The sequence below is a fragment of the Gopherus evgoodei genome, chromosome 1 (assembly GCF_007399415.2).
Source record: "Gopherus evgoodei ecotype Sinaloan lineage chromosome 1, rGopEvg1_v1.p, whole genome shotgun sequence".
Classification (NCBI taxonomy): domain Eukaryota; kingdom Metazoa; phylum Chordata; order Testudines; family Testudinidae; genus Gopherus; species Gopherus evgoodei.
Genome location: NC_044322.1, coordinates 181,601,710 through 181,626,390, shown reverse-complemented (window position 1 = coordinate 181,626,390; position 24,681 = coordinate 181,601,710). Strand labels below are relative to the sequence as shown.

General features: G+C 38.5%; 1 protein-coding gene across 16 annotated transcripts in view; it reads right to left on the bottom strand.

Moving 5' to 3' along the window:
- Positions 1 to 10,650: 10,650 nt before the first annotated feature.
- ROBO2 (roundabout guidance receptor 2) overlaps positions 10,651 to 24,681 on the bottom strand; it is a 1,574,925-nt gene continuing 1,560,894 nt past the window's right edge. For 12 of the 16 annotated variants that reach the window (XM_030580139.1, XM_030580131.1, XM_030580170.1 and 9 more), the window contains 3 exons: positions 19,356 to 19,616; positions 14,102 to 14,302; positions 10,651 to 11,510 (listed from right to left, as the gene is read on the bottom strand). In XM_030580139.1, the coding sequence (XP_030435999.1) occupies positions 11,509 to 11,510; positions 14,102 to 14,302; positions 19,356 to 19,616 (464 nt within the window). In that variant the 3' untranslated portion in view covers positions 10,651 to 11,508. The remainder of the gene's footprint in view (positions 11,511 to 14,101; positions 14,303 to 19,355; positions 19,617 to 24,681) is intronic. The other 4 variants (XM_030580217.1, XM_030580226.1, XM_030580236.1 and 1 more) reach the window with 1 other exon arrangement.

Genomic DNA, 24,681 nt, shown 5'->3' with positions numbered 1-24,681 from the left:
ACTGGCTCCCAAGACAGTTTGCTGTGGTGTTAAATTCCTACACCTCTTTCATGCATTCCTCCTGCCGAGTATAAGATTTTAACACCATTAGAGCCCATCTTGCCACTCTCTGTCCATTTCATCTCATAGATGACAAGCACGTTCAGGTGGCATTTTTTCATTTCTCATGTAACCTGTGCCAACTTTCCCTTTAATATACAAAGTACATTCATTCCACATGCCTACTCTTGTTACAGATTTGGTCAACAGCATTCAGTGTCTCAAGATCTCAGCTTCTTTTGCCTTTCACTGAAATCTGTCATACTTAGGTTTTGAGCTCCATCTGCACCAACCATACTCCATTTTTGGTTTAACTGAACAGTTTCTGTTGCAATAAAGTTTTACCAGAGTTGGATGCAAACCCAGCTACAGAACCCTCATCTTTTATCTGAGCTTGGGATGGGCACTGTTGCTAACTGATGGTGACTCTGATAATTTTCTGTTTGTAGTCACATATTAACAAACTCAAAAGAGATCACAAACATTGGGGGGGGGAGAATGTTATACCAATAGACAAAGAAATGTAGTTCAGATTCCAGATTGCATTTAGCCACTGTTCCAGTACAAAGGGGAGACTTCAAGCAGCTCTATAAAATAGATAGCTGGGGGAGATATTACACATTTTATGGAAAGACAAAAAATAACACATGCAAGAGTAAGGCTGTTGACAGACCAGCACATTAGAAAATATCATCAAAGAAAGATGGCTCAGGTGGCTGGGACATGTGCACCATACAGAAGATGGGTACCATGCTAAGCAAGCATTGAAATGGGTACCCAAGGAAGAAAAGAGAAAGTGAGGAAGAACTTGCAGAAGACAGGTATAGTGGATATTGCATATGCTGGCATCACCTGGGAAGAAGTACCATAATTAGTGAGTGACCATAATCACTGGAGGAACTTGACTGCTATGTGTCAGCAGCAACACAGGAAGAAATTAGATGTATGGTAATATAATGTCCAAATTTCTGGGAGAACATCTGGGGCTTGGGCTAGTCCCTAAAGGTCAAAAAGTGTTATTGGACCAGTGAAGTAAGAGTTCCCTGACACTTCCTTATGCATATACACAAATCTAGGGAATGACAGAAAGAGCTAATCCGAGTGAGTTATGAGAGTACACAGAAGATAAAATCATGCCATCTAGTAGGCATGACATAAACCACATTTTAGGCCTACTGCTGGCATTTAAAAAAACGTTTTAGCTGGATTTAAACAAGAGAATGGATCCCTCTTTACTACAAGCGGAGACAAAGATAATGTCATCTCATGCTAACTGGCTGAAAAGCAGTACCTACAATTTCCTTTCTTCCCTCCATGAATATCATTCATTAGTTACTGTATGTGTTTCAACTTCCTTTGCAGTCAGGGCGGAATATTGGCCCCACTGAAATCAATGGGAGTGTTGTCAATCATTTGCCAGGATGCCATCCCAGGTATTCTGCCATTGCTGGAGGCAGGATATTAGACCAGATGTATCAAATTATATTCCTTTAAGTAGCTCCTAAATTGCTATTGATTCACCCAGATTCATGATTAATGCTTCAAGAGCTCAAAGTATGGTACAGAAGACACTACTACACATGCTCTTAGATTTGTTGCTGTTAAAATTAAGTTGAGCTCTTTCATTTTCTCCAGAAGTATGGTTGAAACACTCAACAACACTTACTTAAGAAAAAAAAAATATTGTAGCTGGGCTTGGAAACCTAAGAAAAAGACCATTCCCTGACCGGCAGATACTATTCATCTGTCTTTTAAATATGCTTGTCAATGGACCCCACTGTTTTTCAAAGTCATCTAGTGGTCTCTCACCTGTCCGTGCTCCTCCACCCTGCAGCCTAGGATAGCTACTCTTATTTTTCACACAGCACAAATATACAACTGAAATTTTATAAATGGAAACAAAATAAAGAAGCAAAACCTGAAATATCTTAGAAAGAAAGTTATACCTCATTGGGGGAAAAACAAGTAAAAATACCAATTCCCACAGTAAAGACCTAGTGGCAAAGAAGAAACAGTACAGGTGCATTGTTGGTGGGCTAATCTAGCAAAACTATTTTTTAAGCCCCTGACACGGGATTTGCAGTGCAGGATTTGTTTGACAGAACCCAGTATTTATGCTGGGGGAGGTGATGAGGCAAAAGCATTTGAGGGATTTATTTTCAATACAAAATTGAATAAATTGTCTTTTTAAGAGCAAAAATGTGTCCATTGACTCAAGAATATAAGGTTTTCAAATGATTAATGACTAATTGTGCTTTTTCTATATTGCATCTCTCTCTCTTAACTCTAAGATCTGTTTGCTAATTGTTTCTGTGTTTCTCAGCTTACCCTTTTGTCTTAAATGTAAGTAGGTAATTTCTATGCCAACAACAATTAAGGTCTGTTGGAAATAAAAGAAAGCCCTCTTTTTTCTTTTTGTCACATTTTATGACAGCCTTTTCTTTGTTTAGGTCCATTTAATTCCTGGCATTCTCCCTCTTCGGGTTATAGCTTTATTTGTTTCTTTTCCTGTTGGCACTTGATCATTCTGTAAATTATTGTTGCATGCTTTGCCATCACTGTATATTACTCTTAATTTCCCCCTAAAGAAATTCCTATTTGAAGGCTGGTAGCTGGTTGTGCTGTGCTTGAGTAGAAAGCAATTTTGACTTGTTTGTGAATTTGTTTTCTTTTCTGTTTCAGTTGGACTCAGTTCATGTTTGTTTGTGTTGTGCCCTGCACATCTAACACCCCCCTTCTGCCCTCCCTCCCCCCACTCTGGTGGTGACAAGCATCTTTACTGCTGTTATTAGCAAGGCCTAGCTAGTAAGTCAATTGCACTTTGTTCCTGCTAAGAAAATCAGTAAAGCACATTAACTGGCACTTGGACCAACTATTGTTTGATAATAAATGTGGCCCCCATGTGGAAATTGCTCACGCTCATTCCAGGGATGTGTAGTTAGCAGTTCACACTACTGACATACTTAGGCTTGTATGGAATTTTACAATTCCTATCCTCATTTCCCTGCTCTCCCATCATTGTTTTGGTACCTCTGCATATTGGAGTCCTGTCCAATATGTGGGAGAGGAGCTGCCTATGTCACTAATTTACCTGTAGCAGGGAAGCTATATTTTTCTTCCTCGTTCTCTTCTGGAAATGACAGCTTAGTACAGCAATAAATTAATATCTAGGGATACGCATCAGCACTATAGACATTGATTTTTAACTCTCCCAGGGAAGAGCTCTCACTTACATTGTACTGCCCAAATACAGTGGAACTCAGTTATAAGGACAAATTGGGGCAAGCCTTTTTTTTTGGTTGTTAAATCTACATCATTACAGGCTGCTACATGAAACTATGCATCACACATATGCTTAGAGGCAGTATTCTCCGCTCTGCAAGGACAGAGTTCTAGTATGCATTTTACTGCCAAAGGAGGTCAATTAAGTTTAATTGGCTCTAATTAGCACTTGCTCAAGCTGTTATATTCTTTACCTGCATCCGAGTGGCTCTCAAATTGGTGCACATCGGTTTCCTGCTTTTCAACACAGCGTAGAAATACTAATGTGATCCTTGAAGTCAAAAGCTGCATTGATCAGCATAAATGAGGGCTAACCCACATAAATGGCAACTGACTTTTTGAAAAACTAAATGTAAGCCTTATTCTGCATTTCATCTGTAAAATAAATGCGAGTGTGCAATTTGTTGATACTTTCAACATGAAAAGGAAAACACTTGCTATAATTCTTCTGAATGGTGGTAATTTGTTTAGGCTCACAAGAAACATGCTATGGACTGATTAATTTTTACACATTAGAAAGAGATGAATAATATGTATGCAAGTTAGCAAAAAAAGCATGTTAAACAGAATACATATTAAAACATCATTTTTTCAGTGACAATTATTTACCGTGAGTCCAGTATCATGGATAGGAACATAGTCAAGCAGGTTTGACCTTTGTTAAAAGAGGCTAAACGAAAGGAACTGGTAATGAGATGGAGTGGGAACTCTAGTGGTTGATTGCCACATTAGGCCTCATATTAATATAGTCATTAATAGAAAAAAGAGCAGTTAGCATGTGAATCAAACTCATAGATGATACTAAACGGGGAGAAGAAGTGGCCACCACTGAATATAGCAAAGTTATGAAAAGACATATTGGAAATATAGGCAGAACATGAGATCCATTCTGGAAAAAAATCAGGTTAATAGAACTAGAGAAAAAATCGAAAGAGACAGTCAATGGGAGGATGAAACCTGGATAGCAGCAATGTTGCCATGTCAAGCTCCCCAAAACTATGGAGGCACTTAATCCCCATTGATTTCAAAAATCTAGTTTTACACCCAAATGCAGTCATTAGCTGAGACTTATAATGAGAAATGGTAGCAAAAGCAACAAAACAAAAATACCAAAACTACCCCTGCCCAACACACACAGAGAAACCAAGGCATTTTTGTGCTGCATATGGGATACCATGTGCCTGTCCATGGTTCTGATTGCCATTTCTGACCAAGATATGATCAGCACAGGGACCAAGGGGTGGAGGATGAGGAGAGGAGAAAGATCATGTTAATTCACCTTTGTGTTTCCCAGTATTCTGGGTCAAGTGCTTGGCATAAATTAGAGCATACTTGAAGCCTCTAGGATGTGCTAATTTACACTAGTCTCCAGTATTCCCTAAGGGGCTCATTCAGCAGCCAAGAACAGACAAATCACAGATGTGGTTTTGCATGGATTAGTTGCCTTTATGACCCCGTTTCCCCCTTAAACTGATGGAGCAGCAGCCACAAAATAAAGGAGATTCAGGTCCTCTGTGGCTTTGGCTGATGCGGTACAACTGGCTGCCACCATAGGCCTTCTGGCCTTCCAGCAAACAGACTATAGGCAGCAGTGGGAGGTGATCTAGAGCAGGGAAAGTAGGCTATTGTGGGATTATTGCACAGTAGCCCCACAGAGGCAAAATATAAGTCTTCACAGTTGTTCCATGCAGCCTCTATTAATGCTGCTCCAGGTCCAGCACTAAGTAGGCTGAATGTAGAGTTAATCTGTACTAATATTATGAATAGTGACCTAGTTATTAAGATAGTCAGTGCATAGCCATATTGAGATGTGTGAATGGATTGGTTCAGTTTTATAGAGAACTGTTGGGAAACAAGTAGGAACTGAAACACTGACTAGAGATTAGCTAGCTTGGTAGAAAATACTTAAGGGGTCCTTAAGAGACCAGTGGGTAGGCTACTAATTGGGACATGCCTAGCTGCCTGGTGCCAGCCAGGTAATGCCAAGGCTGGGAGCACTACACACACTAAACCATTAAAAAAACCCTATTTGGAGAGGATGTGTGGAGGCGGGATGAGTGGATATCAACTGCTTGGAGGAAACACTGTGGGCAAGACAAAGAGAAATTGCTGCAGGGCAGTCTGTTCCTGCCAGCCCAGAAATGTGTGACGGTTTGTGCTTTGAATGAATGGCATGTACCCAAATTTGCAAGGAAAAAGGAAGATGTAAATGCAAGGTGGGTAGCCATTTATTGTTTTAACCCTATTTGGTGCTTTTTTGTGTCTTTGGGTGAACAAGCTAGTCATTTGCTTTTGAAGATGCTGTTTTAAGTTACTTTAATGAGCTGCAGGGCTCAAGAGCCCAGACGAACGTGTCTTGCAGATGCCAAATACGTGCCATGTTAACATGGTCAGAAACTGAGGCAGAGGTGTCATTTAAGAAAAATTGAGGAGGCAGGAGGCAAAGTTGTGTCAGCATATAGGATGATATGTGCTTATATTACAGCCTGCAAAGTTAAGTGATGGAAGAGCAAAAAAAGTGGACCCCATAACTGAGGAAAAAAATGTATAAAATGGCTGGGGGCGGCTCTGCTCTATAGCAAATGATACCCTGGGACAGGTGTTCTGACCCAGAAAGCCAGGCTAAGAGTGGCTGATCCATACAGTTCCACCTCTGAGTGAAGGAAGTGAAGCCTGTCACATGAAGGGTTCCCTTGAGAGGAACTGTAAATGGGGTCTCAAATACAACTCACCCTGTAACTTTGACAGGGGGGTTCTGAGCAGAGCTAGGGTTCTGCCCAGAGGTTAAGTCTCAGACTGGACATAGGTTTCTAAACCTGTATGCCTTTAAGTGTGTGCATGTGATGGGGAAGGTGTTAAGATTGAGAGAGAGAGTGTGCGTGCATTCATTTGTGGCATTTTGCAACAGCACTAGGTATTTTGGCACTAGCCTCATTATACACCTGGAATATTGTCTACAAGTCCAGGCACCTCACTACTATGAAGCTTTTGACAATAAAATAAACCAAACCAAACCAGAAAAGAACAGCAAGCAAGCTTCAGGCTAGAAGAACTGACATAAGAATAAAAAGCTAAAAACTATGAGGTACATTGAACTCTATCCCTGTGTGAGTGCAACAGGGGAGGAAAGATCACAAGACACCTTGATCTTTATAGTCCACTGTTAAACACAAATAACTGTATGAGGCTACAAATATGAGGAATACTAGACACAGTAAATGGGTCAGAGAGCAGGTGGAGTCACAGCTCCATGTCACCCTCTGCACTAGACAACAGTGCCCCATGGGAAACATCATACTTTCCAGAGAGTTTTCTGGGGCAGTGGACCCCTTCCCTCACTTCCATTGTTGAACATTGCCTTGGGGCAGCAGCCCTTATAACAGCAAGGGTAAAGGAAGGGTGTGGTGGTGTGATAGGAAAACACTTGAAAAGTCTTTGAAGGGAGTAAACACCCAGGAAGGAAAGGAATTATTGATTGCAATAAAAGAATTTTCCTGATGAAACTATATTTTCTGATTTCATCACATTACTCAAAATTGAATCTCTTTGTTTCACTCAGGAATCCCACTCCTTCCTGGGTGTGTGCTCCCTTCAAGGATTTTTCCAGTGTTATCCTGTCATATCCCATTTTAGTGAAGTTTAAGATTAATGTAACTATATCAAACAATCTGATAGCCTTTATATTTTTATTTATTGCTTGCTACACTTCTTCCAATTTTTAATAGAAATCCTGAATGAATCTATGTCCATGTCCTATTTGGTTTTCAAAGAGGACTTATTTTTAGTTAAAGGGTTCCAGATGTGATGAATGAGTTAATAAAAAAACAACAACTATTTTTTAAGACTTTGAGAGCTACATATATCTAACTTGTGGACAAAAGCACACAAGTGAATTCAAAAGTCTATTACAGAACAGAATAGAACTTAAAAAAAACCTTTAAAGTTGGAGTGCCCATCTTTTTTTGCCTTCACTCCTCAGCTCAATCTCCACTAATTTGAAAAACAAGAACCACAACAACAATGGACATGGCCTAAAATAAAGCACTTCTACTTTTCAATTGTCAGGACTCTTCCTCAACACTGCTGCTGAACTTTTCCATTGTCAGGCAACATACAGGTTGGAGGCAAACACAAGCGAGAGTTATTTTGGACTGATTCATAATTTTCTAGCTCTCAGTATAGTTTAATAAATACATTAAAACAATCCATGCTTTTTTAAAGAATTTTCTCCCCTCCCCCAAGAATTTGTGTACCAGAAAGAATTACAAAAACTGTTTCTGTTGTATTTAAGGATCTTAGGGAGATATTTGCAACCTGGGTTCTGCATTTCTTAAACACTTCAAAGCCCTATTAAAGTTAATTATGATTTGGGGTTGTATTAAAGATGCAGAGCAGGGCATTTAGCCCTGGTTTAATAACATTTGAATCAATGGAAAGGCTCATTCAATAGAATGGGCTTTGGACCAGGACCTTAAAGTTAATGTTTAATAAATATTCTGTTTCAGGTTGCCATTTGTATTTCTGTATGTATCGCTGAAGTAGCTGCCCAAACAGTATCTGAAGTACAGATTTTTTTTTATTTCAACTGTCTTTTCCTTACTATTTACTCTATGCAAACATCAGGGAAAACTGGTCTAGGGTCTGTTTATACTGGGGATATTTGTACCAGTGTACCTACACCAGTTCAAAGCCCCAGGGTAGATGTGCTGCATCAATGTAAAACAGTTTCAATCCATGGTAAGCCATACAGCTGAAAAGCCTTGTATTACACTGATGCAGCACGTCTACACTGAGGAGTGTGGCACCAACATTGCTAAATTGGTGAAGTTACATTTGTACAACTATTCTCACTCTAGATGAGACCTTACACACAAGTCCCCCATGATGAGCAATATTTACCAGTAGCCTAAACAGGCACAGCAGAGTTGATTTCAATTATGTCATGCCTCTGACACTGGTGGTAAATTTGTCCCAGAGTTCCTAAGAAACTTAGCAGCAGTGTTCAGCAATACTTGGTACCTGTAAGTAGATAGTGAGCATTATAGCTCAGTATATGTTATAATTCCCTGTTTGTTCCCAGTTAATAGATTTATAGCTTCCAAGGCCAGAAGGGACTGTTGTGATAATCTAATCTGACCTCTTGTATAACTCAGGGCATAGAACTTCCCCAAAATAATTCCTAGACCATATCTTTTAAAAAACATCCATTCATGAGTTAAAATTTGTCAGAGATGGAGGAGAATCCACCATAGCCCTTGGTAAATTGTTCCAATGGCTAATTACTCTTACAGTTAAAAATTTACATATTATTTCCAGTCTTGAATTTGTCTAGCATCAACTTCTAGCCATTGGATTGATTTATTTAGGGGTTTTTTTTAGGTTATTTACATTATTTACTCTTTTCACATATTGACTCCTTACTCACATTATTTTAACATAAATTTGAAATGTGAATGTGTTTTATTTTTTTCCCCAGTAATTATACAATACACAGCTCAACAATACTATTAACCAACTTCTTATGGCAATTAAACTTTGCTGCACTAACAATATCAATGAAACACATTAAGAGGTCATACTTTTTCATGAACAATAAACAAAAAAAACAAATTGGAAAACTAAGTGCCACCACAACATCCCCTTTTAAAAAGTACATTATTCACAATAAATGTTTTTGGTTTAAAAAACCAGAAATAATATATTTTTTTAAAATAGTAAATTAAACTGCATTTAAAAAATATGTACTGTGGTTTGTTGGAAGTACACTGTATAGAAAAGAGAAAAAAAAAGATCACTTGTAAGATAATGGAGACACTTGGAGATACACACGGACAACTTGTTATATAATAATGTAAGCAAATTATTAATGAACAAAAACATACAGAAGCAGATGGACAAGGTAGTGAATATCATGATACTGCACAGCTTTAATACTGACACACATTTACTTTCCAGTGGAATAGATAAAACATATCTGAAAGTAATTGGGATGGCTTTTGTCAACTTCTCATTATTCCAGTTTTAAAATAGAACATAATGAGAAAGGTTTTCCACCAAAGCTCTGGACAAGTGTTCAAATCAAAATCCTCTCTAATCATATTGAAATGTTTCCAGAGAACCAAAATTTGAGAAGTGTGCTGAAGAATCTGTATCTTCACATATCAGAGTCAGCATAAATCTGATGCCCTTTTTACCTTTGTTGAATATTTCTGTATGTTTAAAGACAATGGCTTTAACTATATTCATTTAATCAGCAGGAAAATTACATATATTCATTGGTTACATATATAAATAAATTAATACATTTTGTTTTAGTCTTGTAACCGGCTAAGTAACAGATCTGACCTTACGTAAAGTTTAAATACCAGTTTTTGATATTTGACAGTTCTGAATACAATTGAAAACTGTAGTGTTTTATTGTATAATGGAACAATTAAATAAAATGAAAAGAAACACATATATTTAGTAGTGTAATTTACTAGTCCGAGGACTTTGCCATCACTAAAAGTGTACTTCACTTAATACTGGTGAACTCCAAGGCGATATACAAAACAACATAGACATGTAGAATGTAATATTTAAATTGAATGAATGTGGTATACAATACATGTAGAATATTCTAACAAATGTTTGAAAAATTTACTCATAGGGATTTTGGAGGTGCAGAAAATCTAGAGAAAGTCATGAAAACTAATGATGAGACAGGATGCTGTTATTAATGTCCACTTACAGAGTTTGGTTTATTCAAAAAGTGTATAAACATGCGTTACTTTGTTATTATAGTAGGGTTTAAATTCACACGTTAAAAGTAGGTCAAAGTTTTTTTGTTTGTATCCAATTTCTGAGAACATATTGCATTGAAAGAAAAATATTTACTGCAAACTGAACATAATTTTACCATTGCTTTCTTTTTTCAAACACTAAGAATTTTGCTACAAATTCCATGGAATCAACTTCAGTTATTGAGGACTTCAGTTAATAAAACACAAAAGTTTCTAGACTGCATAAAAAACAACTCATGTAAATGAATTTCAGTGGTGCAGCTCTATCCTCTATTTTACTGTACATGTATTGGAAAGATGAACTAAGATACTCCAACATATTTCATTTTTTAGAAGCATCTTGAATATGTCTCAATAATAAATTGCATCTTTAACTATTTGCTAGGTAATCCCAGAGTTTATATTGTTTCTTTTTCCTGGGGGAATTTCTGTATTACATGCTGGCTTTGAGAGATTAATTATGGTAATTCTTTTTAAAATGTAACATAAAAACAGCTTTAGTGAAACACCTTAATTTCTTTTGTTTGTAGCAAGTTTTCCCGCCCTCCCCCCCCTCCATTATTTAATTATATTGGGCAGGTAAAAACTGATCCTAAGAGTTGAGGAGCTTAGCGTTCTATTCAGAGGTCACTATTCAACTCTATAGTCACTTTTTTTCATATTCATTCTTGAAACTCACATTTTCATCTTTTGACATCCCTCCTTTTTTTTTTAAATAGTAAGAGCAACTATGTTGCTTGTTATTAAAAGATTTAATTCTGTCCCTGACATCTTTGCTAACATCAGTTTTGCCTGTCATCTTCCTATTTCTACACCCCAATGAAAAACCATTTACCATACTCCATTACATCCAGCATTATCCAACACAGCTTACAGCACATAAAACGCTCTTCACACATTCAGTCTTCTTCTTCTTCTTCTTCATGTCACAAGTAGAGTTTTGTGCTTATCACCAAATAAAATTGCAGTGCAAACTTTAAACATAAAAGTTACACAATTAAAAGTTAATATATGGCACCACAGCCTATTAATTCACATATAGTACAACAGACCAATAAGAACAGACAATAATATGAACATAGCTAAAAAGAAGGTGAGCTTGCATAGCAATGCAACAAAAGAAATTATATACAGAGGGAAATCATTTTCATCCTGGAGGGTGATTTTTTTTTCTTTCTTTTTTATATACTCCTGACAAGAAATAGTTTAAGGTGGATGGTGTATTAAAGAGACGAACACAAGTATCTGTGGGATATGTGTGGCTGTGTGTCTTTACATTGCATTTACAGTTCTTTTAATAGTACATAAATAAAGAAAATGTTCATTGCACTGTTTAGTGTCATCACTTCCATGAGTTCAGACCTGATGGTCCTTCAGAGCAGCTTGGGATGTCTCTTCTCAACTACTCTATAGAAAGAAAAAGAGAAAAAATGCACTAAATAAAACAAATCCTCTGGCTACATTACCACAGCACATCTCATAAACTTATGGGATTTTTTAAAATTGCTTTTAAAATTGCAAGTGGTTGACTTTAAAAATTCCACACTTACCACCAGTTGTACTAAAGATACCAAATATGTCTTCCTGTGTGCGTGTAGGTCAGGAGTTTCTGCCTTACCACTGTGTGGTAACTGCAAGTAAACATCGAGGGTCTGGTTCTCTGCTGTACCTGATGGAGTGAAGTGCCTGTGCTGAGAGTCCACTAGGATGTGTATGTATGTATGTGTATGTGTGTGTGTGTGTATGTGGGTGTGGGGAATCCTCACCTAACTTTTAATGGGACTAGTGTAAATGCTAACCTAGGGCTTGATCCAAATCTCACTGAAGTCAGTGAAAGTCTATCCCTTGACATACCAGGCTTTGGACCAGAAACTAACGCCTTATTTCTTCAGACTGATCCACATAGGTAGACCAAATGTCTGCAGAGCTCCACTGACAAAGGGACTCCTTCTGGTGAACCTATATATCTGCTCAGATATTACTGGAGGAATCTTGTGTAGGTACAGTTAAGCAGGATTAGGAATAGTTACAGGGTTGACTGTATCTGAGAAACATTTATTTGAATAGGTCTGAAAAGAATATTCTGTTAGCAAACTGCAATTGCTGTCCCTGTAATAGCTGTTCTGCGGGTACTGCAATAGTACCCTATTTATTGCTTTTATTAGAGAGAGAAACAGTGATCAGAAATGAAAAAAATACATAAGTGGGAAAGAACAACATACTTAATATTTTTAAATGACCTCTATATCTTTTTCAAATGGAAAATCTGTGCTGAAGTCAGACCTGGGGCTCAGACTGGACATCAAGTAAAACCTGGTTATTTAGTTATGTACTTCAAGTGTTCTCTAATTGTGTCGCTTTTAAATTGCCCTGCATGTGGAAATTAACATATTCTTTACCAGAATGAGATACCAATTTTATGGGTCAGATCCACAGTGGAGGTGTGCTTGGCAGCGTTCGAAGAGATGCAAAGATGTCTTAAAGGCACCTTTGCACTCCTCTGATCCTGGGGTCACCCTGTGATGGGTTGTACTTCTAGCTGCCTATGGCACTGTCATGGAAACATAGAATAGTAGCAAAGTCCAAGCCACAGCCCTCTTCCTCCGGCCACATTCCCTGCATTGGTTGCATGACGGTTCACACTAAGGTCTTGTCTACACTGACAACAGCATGCAGCATAGGTGTAACTACATGCCACTGTGAAAAGCAGGCTGCATTCATACTATGGTGCATAGCTACATGCATCAATGGAAGGCTCTGGCAAAGGGAAGGCCTTGGCGAAAGACTCCAGCAGCAGAGAGATCCCAGAGCCTTTCTCTACTGCCAAAGTCTTTTCCAATGGTGGGGAAAAGCTCCTACAGTGGGGAGGCAGAGGGACACTATACAGCTAAAAATAGGAGTGTAGTTTGGGAGAAGCACTTCTTGGACATGAATAAAGCCATGTAGGATGCATACCCAGAGGTTTTGGTGTGTCTTTATTCTACTAACCTAAGCAGTGCCTTACTGTCTACACTTTATTTATACCTGTGCTAGAGGGTGTACAATATATGTAATCTACATGCAACCATACATGGAGGCCTAGCCTGAGGTACCCTATGTATAGGAGAGCCTTCTGGCCCTGGGTAATCCAATACTGACATTGCTTTGCACTGACAAACATCAGCAGGGGTCAACGTTCTCTAAAGGAGCTGCTGATGTGGTGAGAAAGTCCCAGAACCTGTGTTTCTCAGGCAGCCAGAACACCACAGTATTTGCTGTCACTGTTACTAAAAGGTCAGCTTCTATGACCTACCAGTCTTTGAGGTCTCATGTGAGTGTCATCTAGCTGACATATACACAGCATGGTACCAGGTATGACATACATAGTGGTAACAAATTTGGGAAGGAGTTCTGCTGGGTGGGGGAATTTGAGAAAAAGGGAGGTACCACTTTCTTTGGGATGAGCAAAAGGGAGACTGAATCAGAGGGCAGAGAAGAGAGAGAAAGCTGAATGGGAAAGAGAGGGGGTAAAGAAGGGGAGTGATAAGTTTGTCTGCTGTAACCAGTCAAGAATAGAACAAAGGCCTCTTTTTAATGCACTTCTCTAACAACATCACTAATGCCATTTTCAGGTCAAGTAACTTGAATTTGGCCAAAAAATTCTAAAGGGTAACGAGTAATTCTAATTAGCTGACCTGATGTGTTTCCCTTTACACTAGCATCATAGATTTAAGAATGTGTTAAATAGATGACCCTGGCATGACTCACAGTACTAAAATCATGCTACAGGGTGAAGTCTAAGATAAATCTAAAGGGACAGAAAGATACATTTCAATCATTTGCCTTTTTCACAAGGAAGTGACCTCTCAGAGAAGACAGAGATCTGGGTCAGAATCATATCTGACTGACAAACTGAGCTTCTCACTCTCTGGAGTCCAATCTTGCGTCAATGAAAATTTTAATAAAAAATTGTTCTTTTTTTCTTTTTTTACATTTGAATTGCAGCAAGAAAGACTTACATAATTCACCAGTAAACTGTCCTGGATTATTTGATCCCATATATCCTACATCAAGAAGGTCACTAGCATTGCGTTGGTGACCTCCTCGCAAGGCTTCGCCTTTTCTGGGTCCAGTAGATCCTTTAGAAGAAGCTGTTCCTGAAGAGCTGTGACCACCAGGGGATGGGAAACTGGGCTTACTATATGGCACCAGTGCCTCTTCTAGAAAACACAAAATCATCAACATATTATTAACAGCATTATCCAGGTGTGGATATAAACTCACCCAGTGTGTATTACATTTAGAAAAGTTTTTTTTTCTTTTATTTTGCCTTATGATATGGCATTAATAGCAAAAAGCCTCCATGTGCATCCTAAACTGCTTCCACAGACAATGAAACCAACGTGTTTGCATGTAAACTTATAAACTAGTTTGCATTAATTATAAAATGAGATTCATTGTGAACAAATAGAAGATGAATTACAGATTGCTTAATAGAAATAGCTGCACATAGAATTTCCAGAATAATGTAATTATTATATTTTCCTTTAAGCTTCTAGGAGTGTGTTTTTTCTCCTCTTCTTTAGTTTAACTTATGGTAACACCGCTTCAATCAATTTAGATAAAGAATTGTGGTATCAGCTAATTTAATTAGCTTCCTGGAGCTCAGTAATTTCCAACCATAGAAAGTACATTGGAAAAACCTCATTTTACAAATAATCCTATAACCTAAATATTTGTGGGGGAATAAATCTTTCTGTGACACTGTTTCAGGGCCACTACATGGTTTTCTTTGAACAAAGGGTTATGTCTGTCTCAGTTTACCCCTCCTCTTGTGCAGATGAAGGATTGGAAGAATAGGTGTTTTGAGGGACAGAAAGTCTTTGGGGATAGGCTTGCAACTCTGTGTTTGTACAGCACTTAGCAAAACAGGGCCTCAAACCTGATTGGGTCCTCTGGGCATTATGGTAGTAACAGTAGCAGCAGCAAACAACAGAATTGGTTTGATTCCTAAACTGAGGAGTTTGGCTGTTTATTTTGTGGAAATATTTTTATTTTTGTACACGCAGCACTCTGGCCATCTTGACTAAATCTTGAGAAAGAGAACTTGATAACTACAGCACCAGTTCAGCAAGGTACTTAAGCATATGCCTAACTTTAAATACACGAGTAGCCACCACTAAAGTCAATGGGACAACTCACAAGCTTAAAGTATGCACTTGGTTAAGAACTTTCCTGAATTAGGGTTAAGATTTTTTCCCCTCTACCTATTTCTAAACCATTTAACTGGGTGAGACATATCGTATTTAATGGCGGGAAGAGATAGGGAGGGAGAAATAGAGAGGGAGTAGTGAAAAAGGAAGAGGGAGATAAGAGATTATATTTGACTCTCTTCCGTAATCTTAGTGCCCATAGATCTAGAATACTAGCACTGCAGAATATCCGCTTCATATGCCATGATTGTGCTTGTCCTTGCTGAAATGTAAGCAAACATTTAAAAGACATAGAAAGATGGCATTTAGCTATCAATGACTTTTAAATTTTATTAGCAGTTCTTTTCACAGCAAACCCTAACAACAGAGTCTGACGGAAACTCCTTCCAACAGCTGGATGAAATATGCTGCAACCTGCAAAGGCAGCAATAAACAGAAGCAGAGGAAATCAATTTAGCAGAAAGCTGGACACATTTCTAGAGTATAGAACGGAGAAGTTTAAGAGAATGAAATATACTATATACTGGTTTGTTTTCCCAGTTTCGGGATGAAGACTAAGGTTTTGATGAATAGTCCATTCTTTAGCACTTTTATGGGTGAAATGAAATATTTAGAAACAACCACCACCCCATTATACTGTTACAATAATTTAATAGAATATATGATGTTATGATGTGGCCTGAGAAATGTGTAATTCATAAAATAAACAATAACAATATAAAATCACAGTCAGATTTTTCAAACATTCTAGAACTTGGAAGATATTTGTCTAAATCCCCAAAACAGCTCTGAAGGACATTCCCCACCCCAAAAACAGCTTTGTAGGTCCTGATCCTGCAAAGAGTTCAGTATCTGCCCATGTGGTTCTCTTTGCAGAACCAAGGCCTTAATTTACATCTACAAAACTGGTGTTTGTTTGTCCAGACAGGTGTTTGTATGACCCACCTGAGCTGGACAACCACAATGTTCTCCTTGTTCTCAAAACTACTCTAATCTGATTTGCATAGTGTGCCTATTATTAGGGTAGCTGAGCATATTACATTTAGGTATGTTGCTGCTGTTACTCCACTTAGTGATCCTGAGCACGCTCAAAAGTCATCAGTGAAAATATGGTTTCCAGTACTAGACTACTCATGCCCTTTTGAAAAATACATGAAATTAGGGGCTTAGTTCTGCACAATTGAAGTCAATGGGGGCTATGCCCTTGATATCAATGGCATTTTGACCACGTCCTAGGTGGGACCCTACAATAGAAAGAATAATAATCTCTTCGTATATAATCATGGTTATTATTACAGCTAGTACAGTACTTTAAAATATTTGTTAATAAATGTAACTGTCATTCATTGAATAAATCATCTGACAAATGCTGCAAAATTTTCATTGCATAGGTCCATCGATGTAAAAAAAGAAAAATGTATTCAGTACTCAGCCAGATTCCTGATTGTTTTATATGTGCAGCACCCAAAGTGGGCTTGGTGTTTTTTAGGTACAGTACGTATGGCCTCTGCCCCGAAGAATTTACAATTTCAAGCTCTGATCCTGCACAACTTTACTCATGTGAGTACTCCCACTGACTTCATTTCTGAACCAAATCAATGACACTATTCAGGAACACAATTTGCCACAGATGCAGGTGTGTGTTAGACCCAGGTCCAAATGTAGATGTGATACACAGAGTCAAAGCAATGAAATGGGGAAGGTAAGATGAGGGAAGAATGGAAGGGAGGATGCAGCTACTGTGGTTTCTTATGCATGTTTTTTTATTCTTCGGCTATATCTACATGTATTTTTTATTCTTCGGCTATATGTATATATAGATAGATATAGCAGAAGAATAAAAAAATTCATATATATATATATTGCTATATGTTTGCAAAGAGGTTGCAATTAGCTTTCTATTGTAAAGCAGATTATGACTACTCACTTTCAAACTAAAAGTCATGCTTTCAAAATATTAAGGCTAACACTCAGTAACAATAGACATTGTTTTGAATGATATCATGGAAATTGAGCAAATAGTTTTTCAGAAAGACAACAATTAAAAATGCCTTCTTTTGAAAATATTTGTTAACTGTCTAACCCTGTTATCTGGTGAATGGATTCCCAATGAACTTCATCATGAATTGGGAAAATAGTTCAGGAGAGATTTCAAGAAAAAAATATACTCATAATTAATGTTATAAAAATGATGCATGAGTATCCATCGTTAAACCTAATAGAGAAAAGAATATGGAAAAAGAATGCTTCAATACAAGAAGTTGGAGTAGAAAAGAAACACATGCACAGTGAAAAATGCTGGCACAGCTTCAGTGAAGCACCTTGCATTCAACTACTGGCCATCACGGAAAGCATTTGGAGACAAATTTCTGTATGTCTCGCATTGAAGAAGAGGGCTGTAGCAGCCCCCAATGCATCTCCTAAGGTATGCATGAGGGAAATCCAACTGCCTTGGATCTGTAAAGGTTCACAGGACAGGAACTCTGCAATCACTCTAATCCTGGGGGGGCCTGATTCAACACTCACTGAAGTCAGTGGGAACCAGTCCTTTGTACTCAATGGGTCTTGGCTCTGACTCAGGTGTGAGGTATGAGAGCCCTACAACTGTAGACCCCCTAAGTTACATAATAGTTAACATCCTCATCAGGCATTCCTGCACACTTACTAGAAATGGAGATGGGGATCCTTGTTGCTGTGGAATTTTGAGTTTGGTAGCAGAGAAGCTTCCCTGAATATAGCTTCACATAACAGATATACATACAGTATATCAGAGGTGTATATGTAGAAAAAGTTTGTAAGTATGTCTTGTGGGTCAGAGTTAAGGTTGTTATTGGACTGTACCAGGTGAAATCTCACACGTTAATATTGTTTTTAAACAAACATCTGTACTGAAAAGGTGTTAGAATAGACATATAAATGACCTTTCACTTGTCCATACTATTGAAGGATTGTTTTGGTTTGTTTTTAATGGCATATTCCTGTTATTTATTAAAATATGGGTTATCGTATTTACTGTAGCAACTATAACTTTTCTGCTTTTGTCTAGAACTGAAGAGACCAGTCATTTTTCTTCTGAGGCTGTCCTGAGAAGCAGATAAAGGAGGATAACATACAGGTATCAGAAAAGGACCATTCAGAAATCCTTGCTCCAGGACAGGTGCCCCTACCCATACCATTGTTTTTACAGATATGAGATTAGCTATGAGAATTAGATTTAAATACTTATTGCCAGTGTCATTGTGTAAGTTTAGTACATGCATGAGGGTCCAGCACAGCACTAGAAAAAAGAACTGTATATGCCTTGCTTCTATGCTGTATGTTCCTTGTGCAATTGTCCCCTTGCATCATTCTATTTTATCAGCACTGGACTAAGATGTGAGACGAAGGTTAACGGAAAATAGTTAGGTGTCCCAAAACAGAAGCTGTTAGTGGCTGAACTGAAGGAATCTGTGAATGTTGTAGAGCTGAATCTCCAGTCCAATCTCACCTCCTGTACATGTCTTTACAGGCCTGAGATCCATTTAGAAGTCAAGCTCAGTAATCAGCAAAGACAAGTTCCCAGATAAAGTCTATATTGTCATCAATCGAGGCCTTACTGAGGAAGGTTATTTTGTCATATCCTTGAGTAGAGAGGAAAGGATGCTATAAATATAGCAGGAAAAAAATGGCTTAGGCTAAGGAGAGTCAGCCCTCCGTAGGCATGCAAAACAGCTAGTGCCAATTCAGTTGCTGGTTGAAGATACTGCTATATGTGGCCTTACATGTACAATTAAATACATTTATAAAGGGGAATAGTTAAAAGGCTGTTCCTCTTGCCTTGCACACCAAGAACAGAGTTCAGATTTTGTTTTTTTGCTGCTACGTTTGACAATATTATTAATTCCCTAAATAGTGTAATGAATGCACTGGCTTAGGGGGTGAATGTATTTATTCTTCTAAGTCTTGGCAATGCTGGGGACGACTGGTTTAAGGTAATCTTATATTCTAGTGAGTTATAAACCTCTACTGGAAATGTTTCAAGAAGCTGTCTACACTTCTTTGACTTGTGCAGCACACACACCTGATCCAAATGCTTGTTTATGTTGGGCTTTCCTGAAATCTTCTTGACGTTCTGTGGAGCTTATCCATTCCTGGGTTTGTCGCTGCCACTCTAATGATGCTCTAGCTTGACGATCCAATGAGCTCTTTGTTTCATCTATGTTGGAAGTATGCTGCCTCTCAAGAGAGCTTCCTTTTCTCTCTGCCGAGCCTCCACGCTGGCCAGGGCCTATTTGCTGCCTTAAACCCTGACCAGGGGGCGGATCTGGTGGTGGTGGAAGATCTAAAAAATGTGAATAAGATTTAGAACAAGCTAATATTTAATTGAAACATGTTTTGTTTGAAACCGAAGAGAAAATAATGTCCCCTAATAAAAGAATCTGAGTCACTTATCATGACTTTTTAAAAAAAGGAAATTCATGTTAGTCAGAAATGCAGTTTATTTATCCTCACTACTAGCCTCTCCCTCCAGCAATTGTGCTACTAATATCTTCTATGAAATCAATAGAAGATATGCTACAATTTGTGTTCCTTGATGTATACATGATGTATACTACTGTACTTGCCACATTCAGCAACAGTTAAGGAATTTTGTCAAGTTGTGAAAAATTAATCCATTATATTTGACTCAGTTTATTCTGTTTCAGTCTCTTTGGGACATACCTCTCTGCCCCCATCCTTGAGTTTCACTTTAAGTTTCAGTTTTGAATGAACTCAAAATCTAAAAGTAAAATTCAATCAAATCCCACCAAATTTCACAAAATATCAAGTTATTTTAAAAATGTGTCTTCACTGACAATATATTACTATAAATGTTCAAAATATATTTTAAACAGTATCATTTAATAAGAGGAATATTTTTTCAAAAAAAATCTCACTTTGTCAGAAAAAAAGTTCAGTCAAAACTTGCTATTTTGGAAAAAATTCAGCCACGTCATAAGATTAAAGAACATATAGTTTACCCAAATCAAAACAAATTTTCAACTGATCACTGAAGGTCACATGATGTTCAGAATAACTTGTATGCTACATTTCAAAGTTTATACACTAAACCACTGAAGTGGTAGTACTGTTCAAAAAAAGAGGTTTCAAAGTATGTTTGTGATGAAAAAAGCATAAGCACATAAGAACGGCCATACTGGGTCAGACCAAAGGTCCATCTAGCCCAGTATCCTGTCTTCCGACAGTGGCCAATGTCAGGTGCTCCAGAGGGAATGAACAGAACAGGTAATCACGAAGTGATCCATCCCCTGTCACCCATTCCCAGCTTCTGGCAAACAGGTTAGTGATACCATACCTGCCTTTCTTGGCTAATAGCCATTGATGGCCCTATCCTCCATAGAGTTATCTAGTTCTTTTTTGAACTAGATAAGCATACTTTTCTCACTAGGCAGAATCCTGAGACAGTGATTATAGTTGGAAAATGATAGCTCAAAAAGTGAAATTTTGACTACAGTTATACAATAGGAAAACAAGAGACAGTGGCTCTTTATGCCTCAAACTCTGATTGTGAGGAATTAAAAAAAAATGGAGGTGCCTCTGACATTCCCCTGAGAAGCTGCCCCATGCTGCCTATCTATAGTGTATGCAGAACAGCCTGTAGCTCATCACTGTTATATACTATATTATGGTTCAACTAATTGTATTGGGAACATTTTACAGATATGTTGGGAGAGAGATCCTCAGATTGTGTAGCTCAGTTGACTTCAGAGGAGTTATGCTTGTTTATGCCAGTTGAAGCTCTATCCTTTTGTTTTTTACCCTTCAGAAATTACAGCATTTAAAATCTTTTAATTGGAACTTGACCAGGAGTAGTGGATAATATGAAGGAGTATTCCTCTGCTTTTGGAACCTGCAGTGGAGTTTCAGATTTGTAGCTATAAAAGGACTGAAACAATTTTCACATATTGATGAGGAGGTCTTGGTCAACAGATTTATTTTAAAAGGATGGTGATGTTTCAGTTTTATATGGGGTAAGATTTCTCATTTTCCATGTCCTTGATAGTAGAGGAGATACTTGCATTTCCTATGTGTGGGGCAGTGTTGTCTCCAAAGTTGATGAGACATCTTCCCAGTCAGCACTTCTGTCTTGCATAGTTAAATGAGAAAATGCTGGTTATTTGGGACAACAGGTCAATATATGGGATAGGAGAGTTATATCTGGTAGCAGCACTGCACCTTTGTTCTTGAATGAGGTGCCAACCCCCAGACTGAGACCTCTTCTTCTGGCTAGCACAATATTATAATAATCTGTCAGTGGGCTTGGTGTATACTGTATGTTCAGTGCTAATGTATTTGATTTTTTTTTAGTTATGAATATAAATGTGACCTTCTATGCCAACGACTGTGTTTGAGTTATTGTAGGTGGATGATGGGAGGGGTATGGGAGCCTGCCAATGTTAAAATTGCTTTATAGTGTTGGCTTCCAAAATGGCATTCCTTATAATTGATTTTACTGCAATCATAACCAGTTACCTTACAGAACCACGACACTGGCATCTGCTTATGCAATTTGAAATTTAGATTATTGAAGTTGTAACTTACAACCTCTATTTGAACGTCCATGGAATTCAGTACAGGCAGTATGTAATATGGAATCTGATTCTCCAACATAGAACTATTACAATTTCACATGAACAAAATAAAAATAACAGGGATCAACAAATGTGTAAGTTTTAAATCTGCAACAGACAGTAGCACAGAAAAAGAACTTAATTAAATTCAAATTTTTTTTCAGTATTTTACTTTATACAATGCCTTTCATTTGACTATCCCAGTGCATTTAACAAACTTTCATTAATCAAACACTGGAGAGGAAGAAAGCCTTGTTGTTAAGGTACAGCTTGGGAATCAGGAGATCTGGACACAACTCCTGGACCTACAGCAGATTTCCTCTGTGACCTTGGGCAAATCACTCATCCTCACCTTTCCTGCAGTTCCATCTGTAAAATGGATATTGTTGCCTACTGCACAGCAGTGATGTGAATATTGATGTTTGTAAAGAACTTTGAAATCCTTGGATGACATCAGCAAATTAAATAAGTTATTTTTGAAGACAGTCTCATACATTTTTGGAAGTAGGGCAGGTCTGTCTTAGAGAATCCATATAGATTGGTCCCACTCTGAGTCGAGGGTTGTGGAGCCCATGTTGTACAAAGGCTAGTAGGGGAGGACTGTAAGCACTGATGGCCCTACTAGCCAGTCATGGCCTGATTTAGTGTTGAGCTGGCTAATTGCTTGCTCTCTGTCTCAGGATTGGCTGGGAAAGAAACACCCTTTCCTCCCTTTTCTAAAAGAAGTTTTGCATTTAGTGGTAACCCTTTTGCCTCCCTTCTTTTCCTGTGTCTGTGGCATTAATTATCCCTTCCCCCTACCTTTAGCCTTAGTTAAGCTCACTGGACAACTCTGCTGTCTCCCCTGCGCCTATATAAAGGTCTCACTGCATCTGGAGCCATAATGAGCCTGTTCCCATTTCACAGCAGGCTAATCTCTCCCACCCACACACTCTGCTCTGTGTCTAAATCAGTGGTGGTGGCAGCACCCCACATAATATAGAATCACCTCATAGTAATCAGTTAACAGGTTGGGATTTGGGCTACCAGCAAAGAATAAGAGAGACTGGATGGATTTACAATCCCACTTCCCTATGGCCAGGCTAGTATGGTTAGGTTCATCTCCACAGCACACACGGAGGGGAGTCAACTCGTTTCCTAAGATCAATAGCTCCAAGAAAATTGTAAACCAAGAAATGAGGGGATTTCAGAGGGGAGATCCTGGTACATGATGGTATTGCCTAGTATCTTAGTTGTTCCATCCCAATGGAATTCATCTTTCTGATGTCAGGTACTGCATATTTATCTTGGATATCCAGCAACTGATTGGTTTGGTGGGATGCCAGCCAACCACCACTAGCAATATCTAATAGCTGGATCATAAATTTGCAAGCCAATTTATAATTGAAATGGTGGGTGGTGGGGGGTGAAGGCCTTGTTTTCTGATTGCCTAATTGAGGGACTGGGATTCAGATTCTTTAGCACAAACCCCAAGCAGAGATTAATGGAGAGTTGGCTTGGGTTTAGTCTAACCCTCTTTATGAGTGTAGAGTGCTGGTTGCCTTTCATGGCCAAGTCTCTTGGGCTGTCATCAACTGGATGAAGGCACAGCATATGGTTGGAAGGTAGGCTGCAGGCACCCCTTTCTGCAAGATCTGGCCATTCATTGTTTTCCCAGGAGTGATTTTTATAAAGCTGCAGCCTATGAGCTGTTCTTTGCAATCAGAGTGTGAGTATTCTCCTTACAGTGGCATAGGCAAAGGTGAGCAGAGGCAAAGACTGGGCAAGTCGGTGGCAAAAATGAGGAAGTAACTGAAGCGCCAACTCCAACTCCACTGCTTTAGCCACTAGATGTACGTCCCCTCTGATTCTTCTTCTATGGCTTTGTCAAGCATTGTTTCACTAAAGACGTAAATTTAAAATCTGCCAGGAGGGTATAGTGTAATTAAAATATGTAGCTTGTAGTGCTCTGCAATTTATAAGTTTATTAAATAAATAAGTAATGGAAGAGTTTACTAATGGATTTAGAGCACTGAGAAATGTTCATAACAGAACCTGACACCACACAACACCTGACTTCTGCATTTGCTGAAGATTTGTCAAGGCTCACTAACCATTAGAAAGAACAAGAGACTCATTTCTGAGTGAACACAGACTCACAGGCATAAATCCCACCCAAGCATTGTTTGAGGGACCACAAAGTTCAGCTGATCCTATGGTACCTACTGAAGTAGGGAAAAATGCCGCCTCGGGGATGCCCTTCTTTCTGTCTCTGATTTGCCTGTTTGGAAGATAGGGTAGCTGCGAAGCATCAGGGGGGACTGAAGCATTGATCAGAATAATGAGGACAGCATCCACATCCCCAACCTCATTACAGGAGTGGTGAAAATGGCTGATGGCTCTTTTAAAGCTGATTGTTTGCCTGCTGTCCTCTCCAAATCCTTCAGCGTTTACAGTAGCCAGCTACGAGAGCTGCAAAATGTAAGACAGCCACACACAGGAGTAGCAGATGGTGGTTGCTTCTTTTGCTAATCAGAAGTGTAAGTGAGGTAGGAATAACAGGAGAGGTGGTTGTTCAATTGATTAGAATGAACAGATCCACCAGTGATTTGCAGGTTGGAAGAGGGGATTAGAGAGAAACAGAGCTGTCAGAGAATTGAAGAGAAAGACAGAGCCACTAGGGCGTGGAGGTGTGTGAAATTCAGGAATGGGATAGCATTACCAAGCAGTGGGATAGGTGGGCAAGGAAAGCATGGCATGGGTTAATATGGACCTTTTGTATGGGTTGCACAAAGA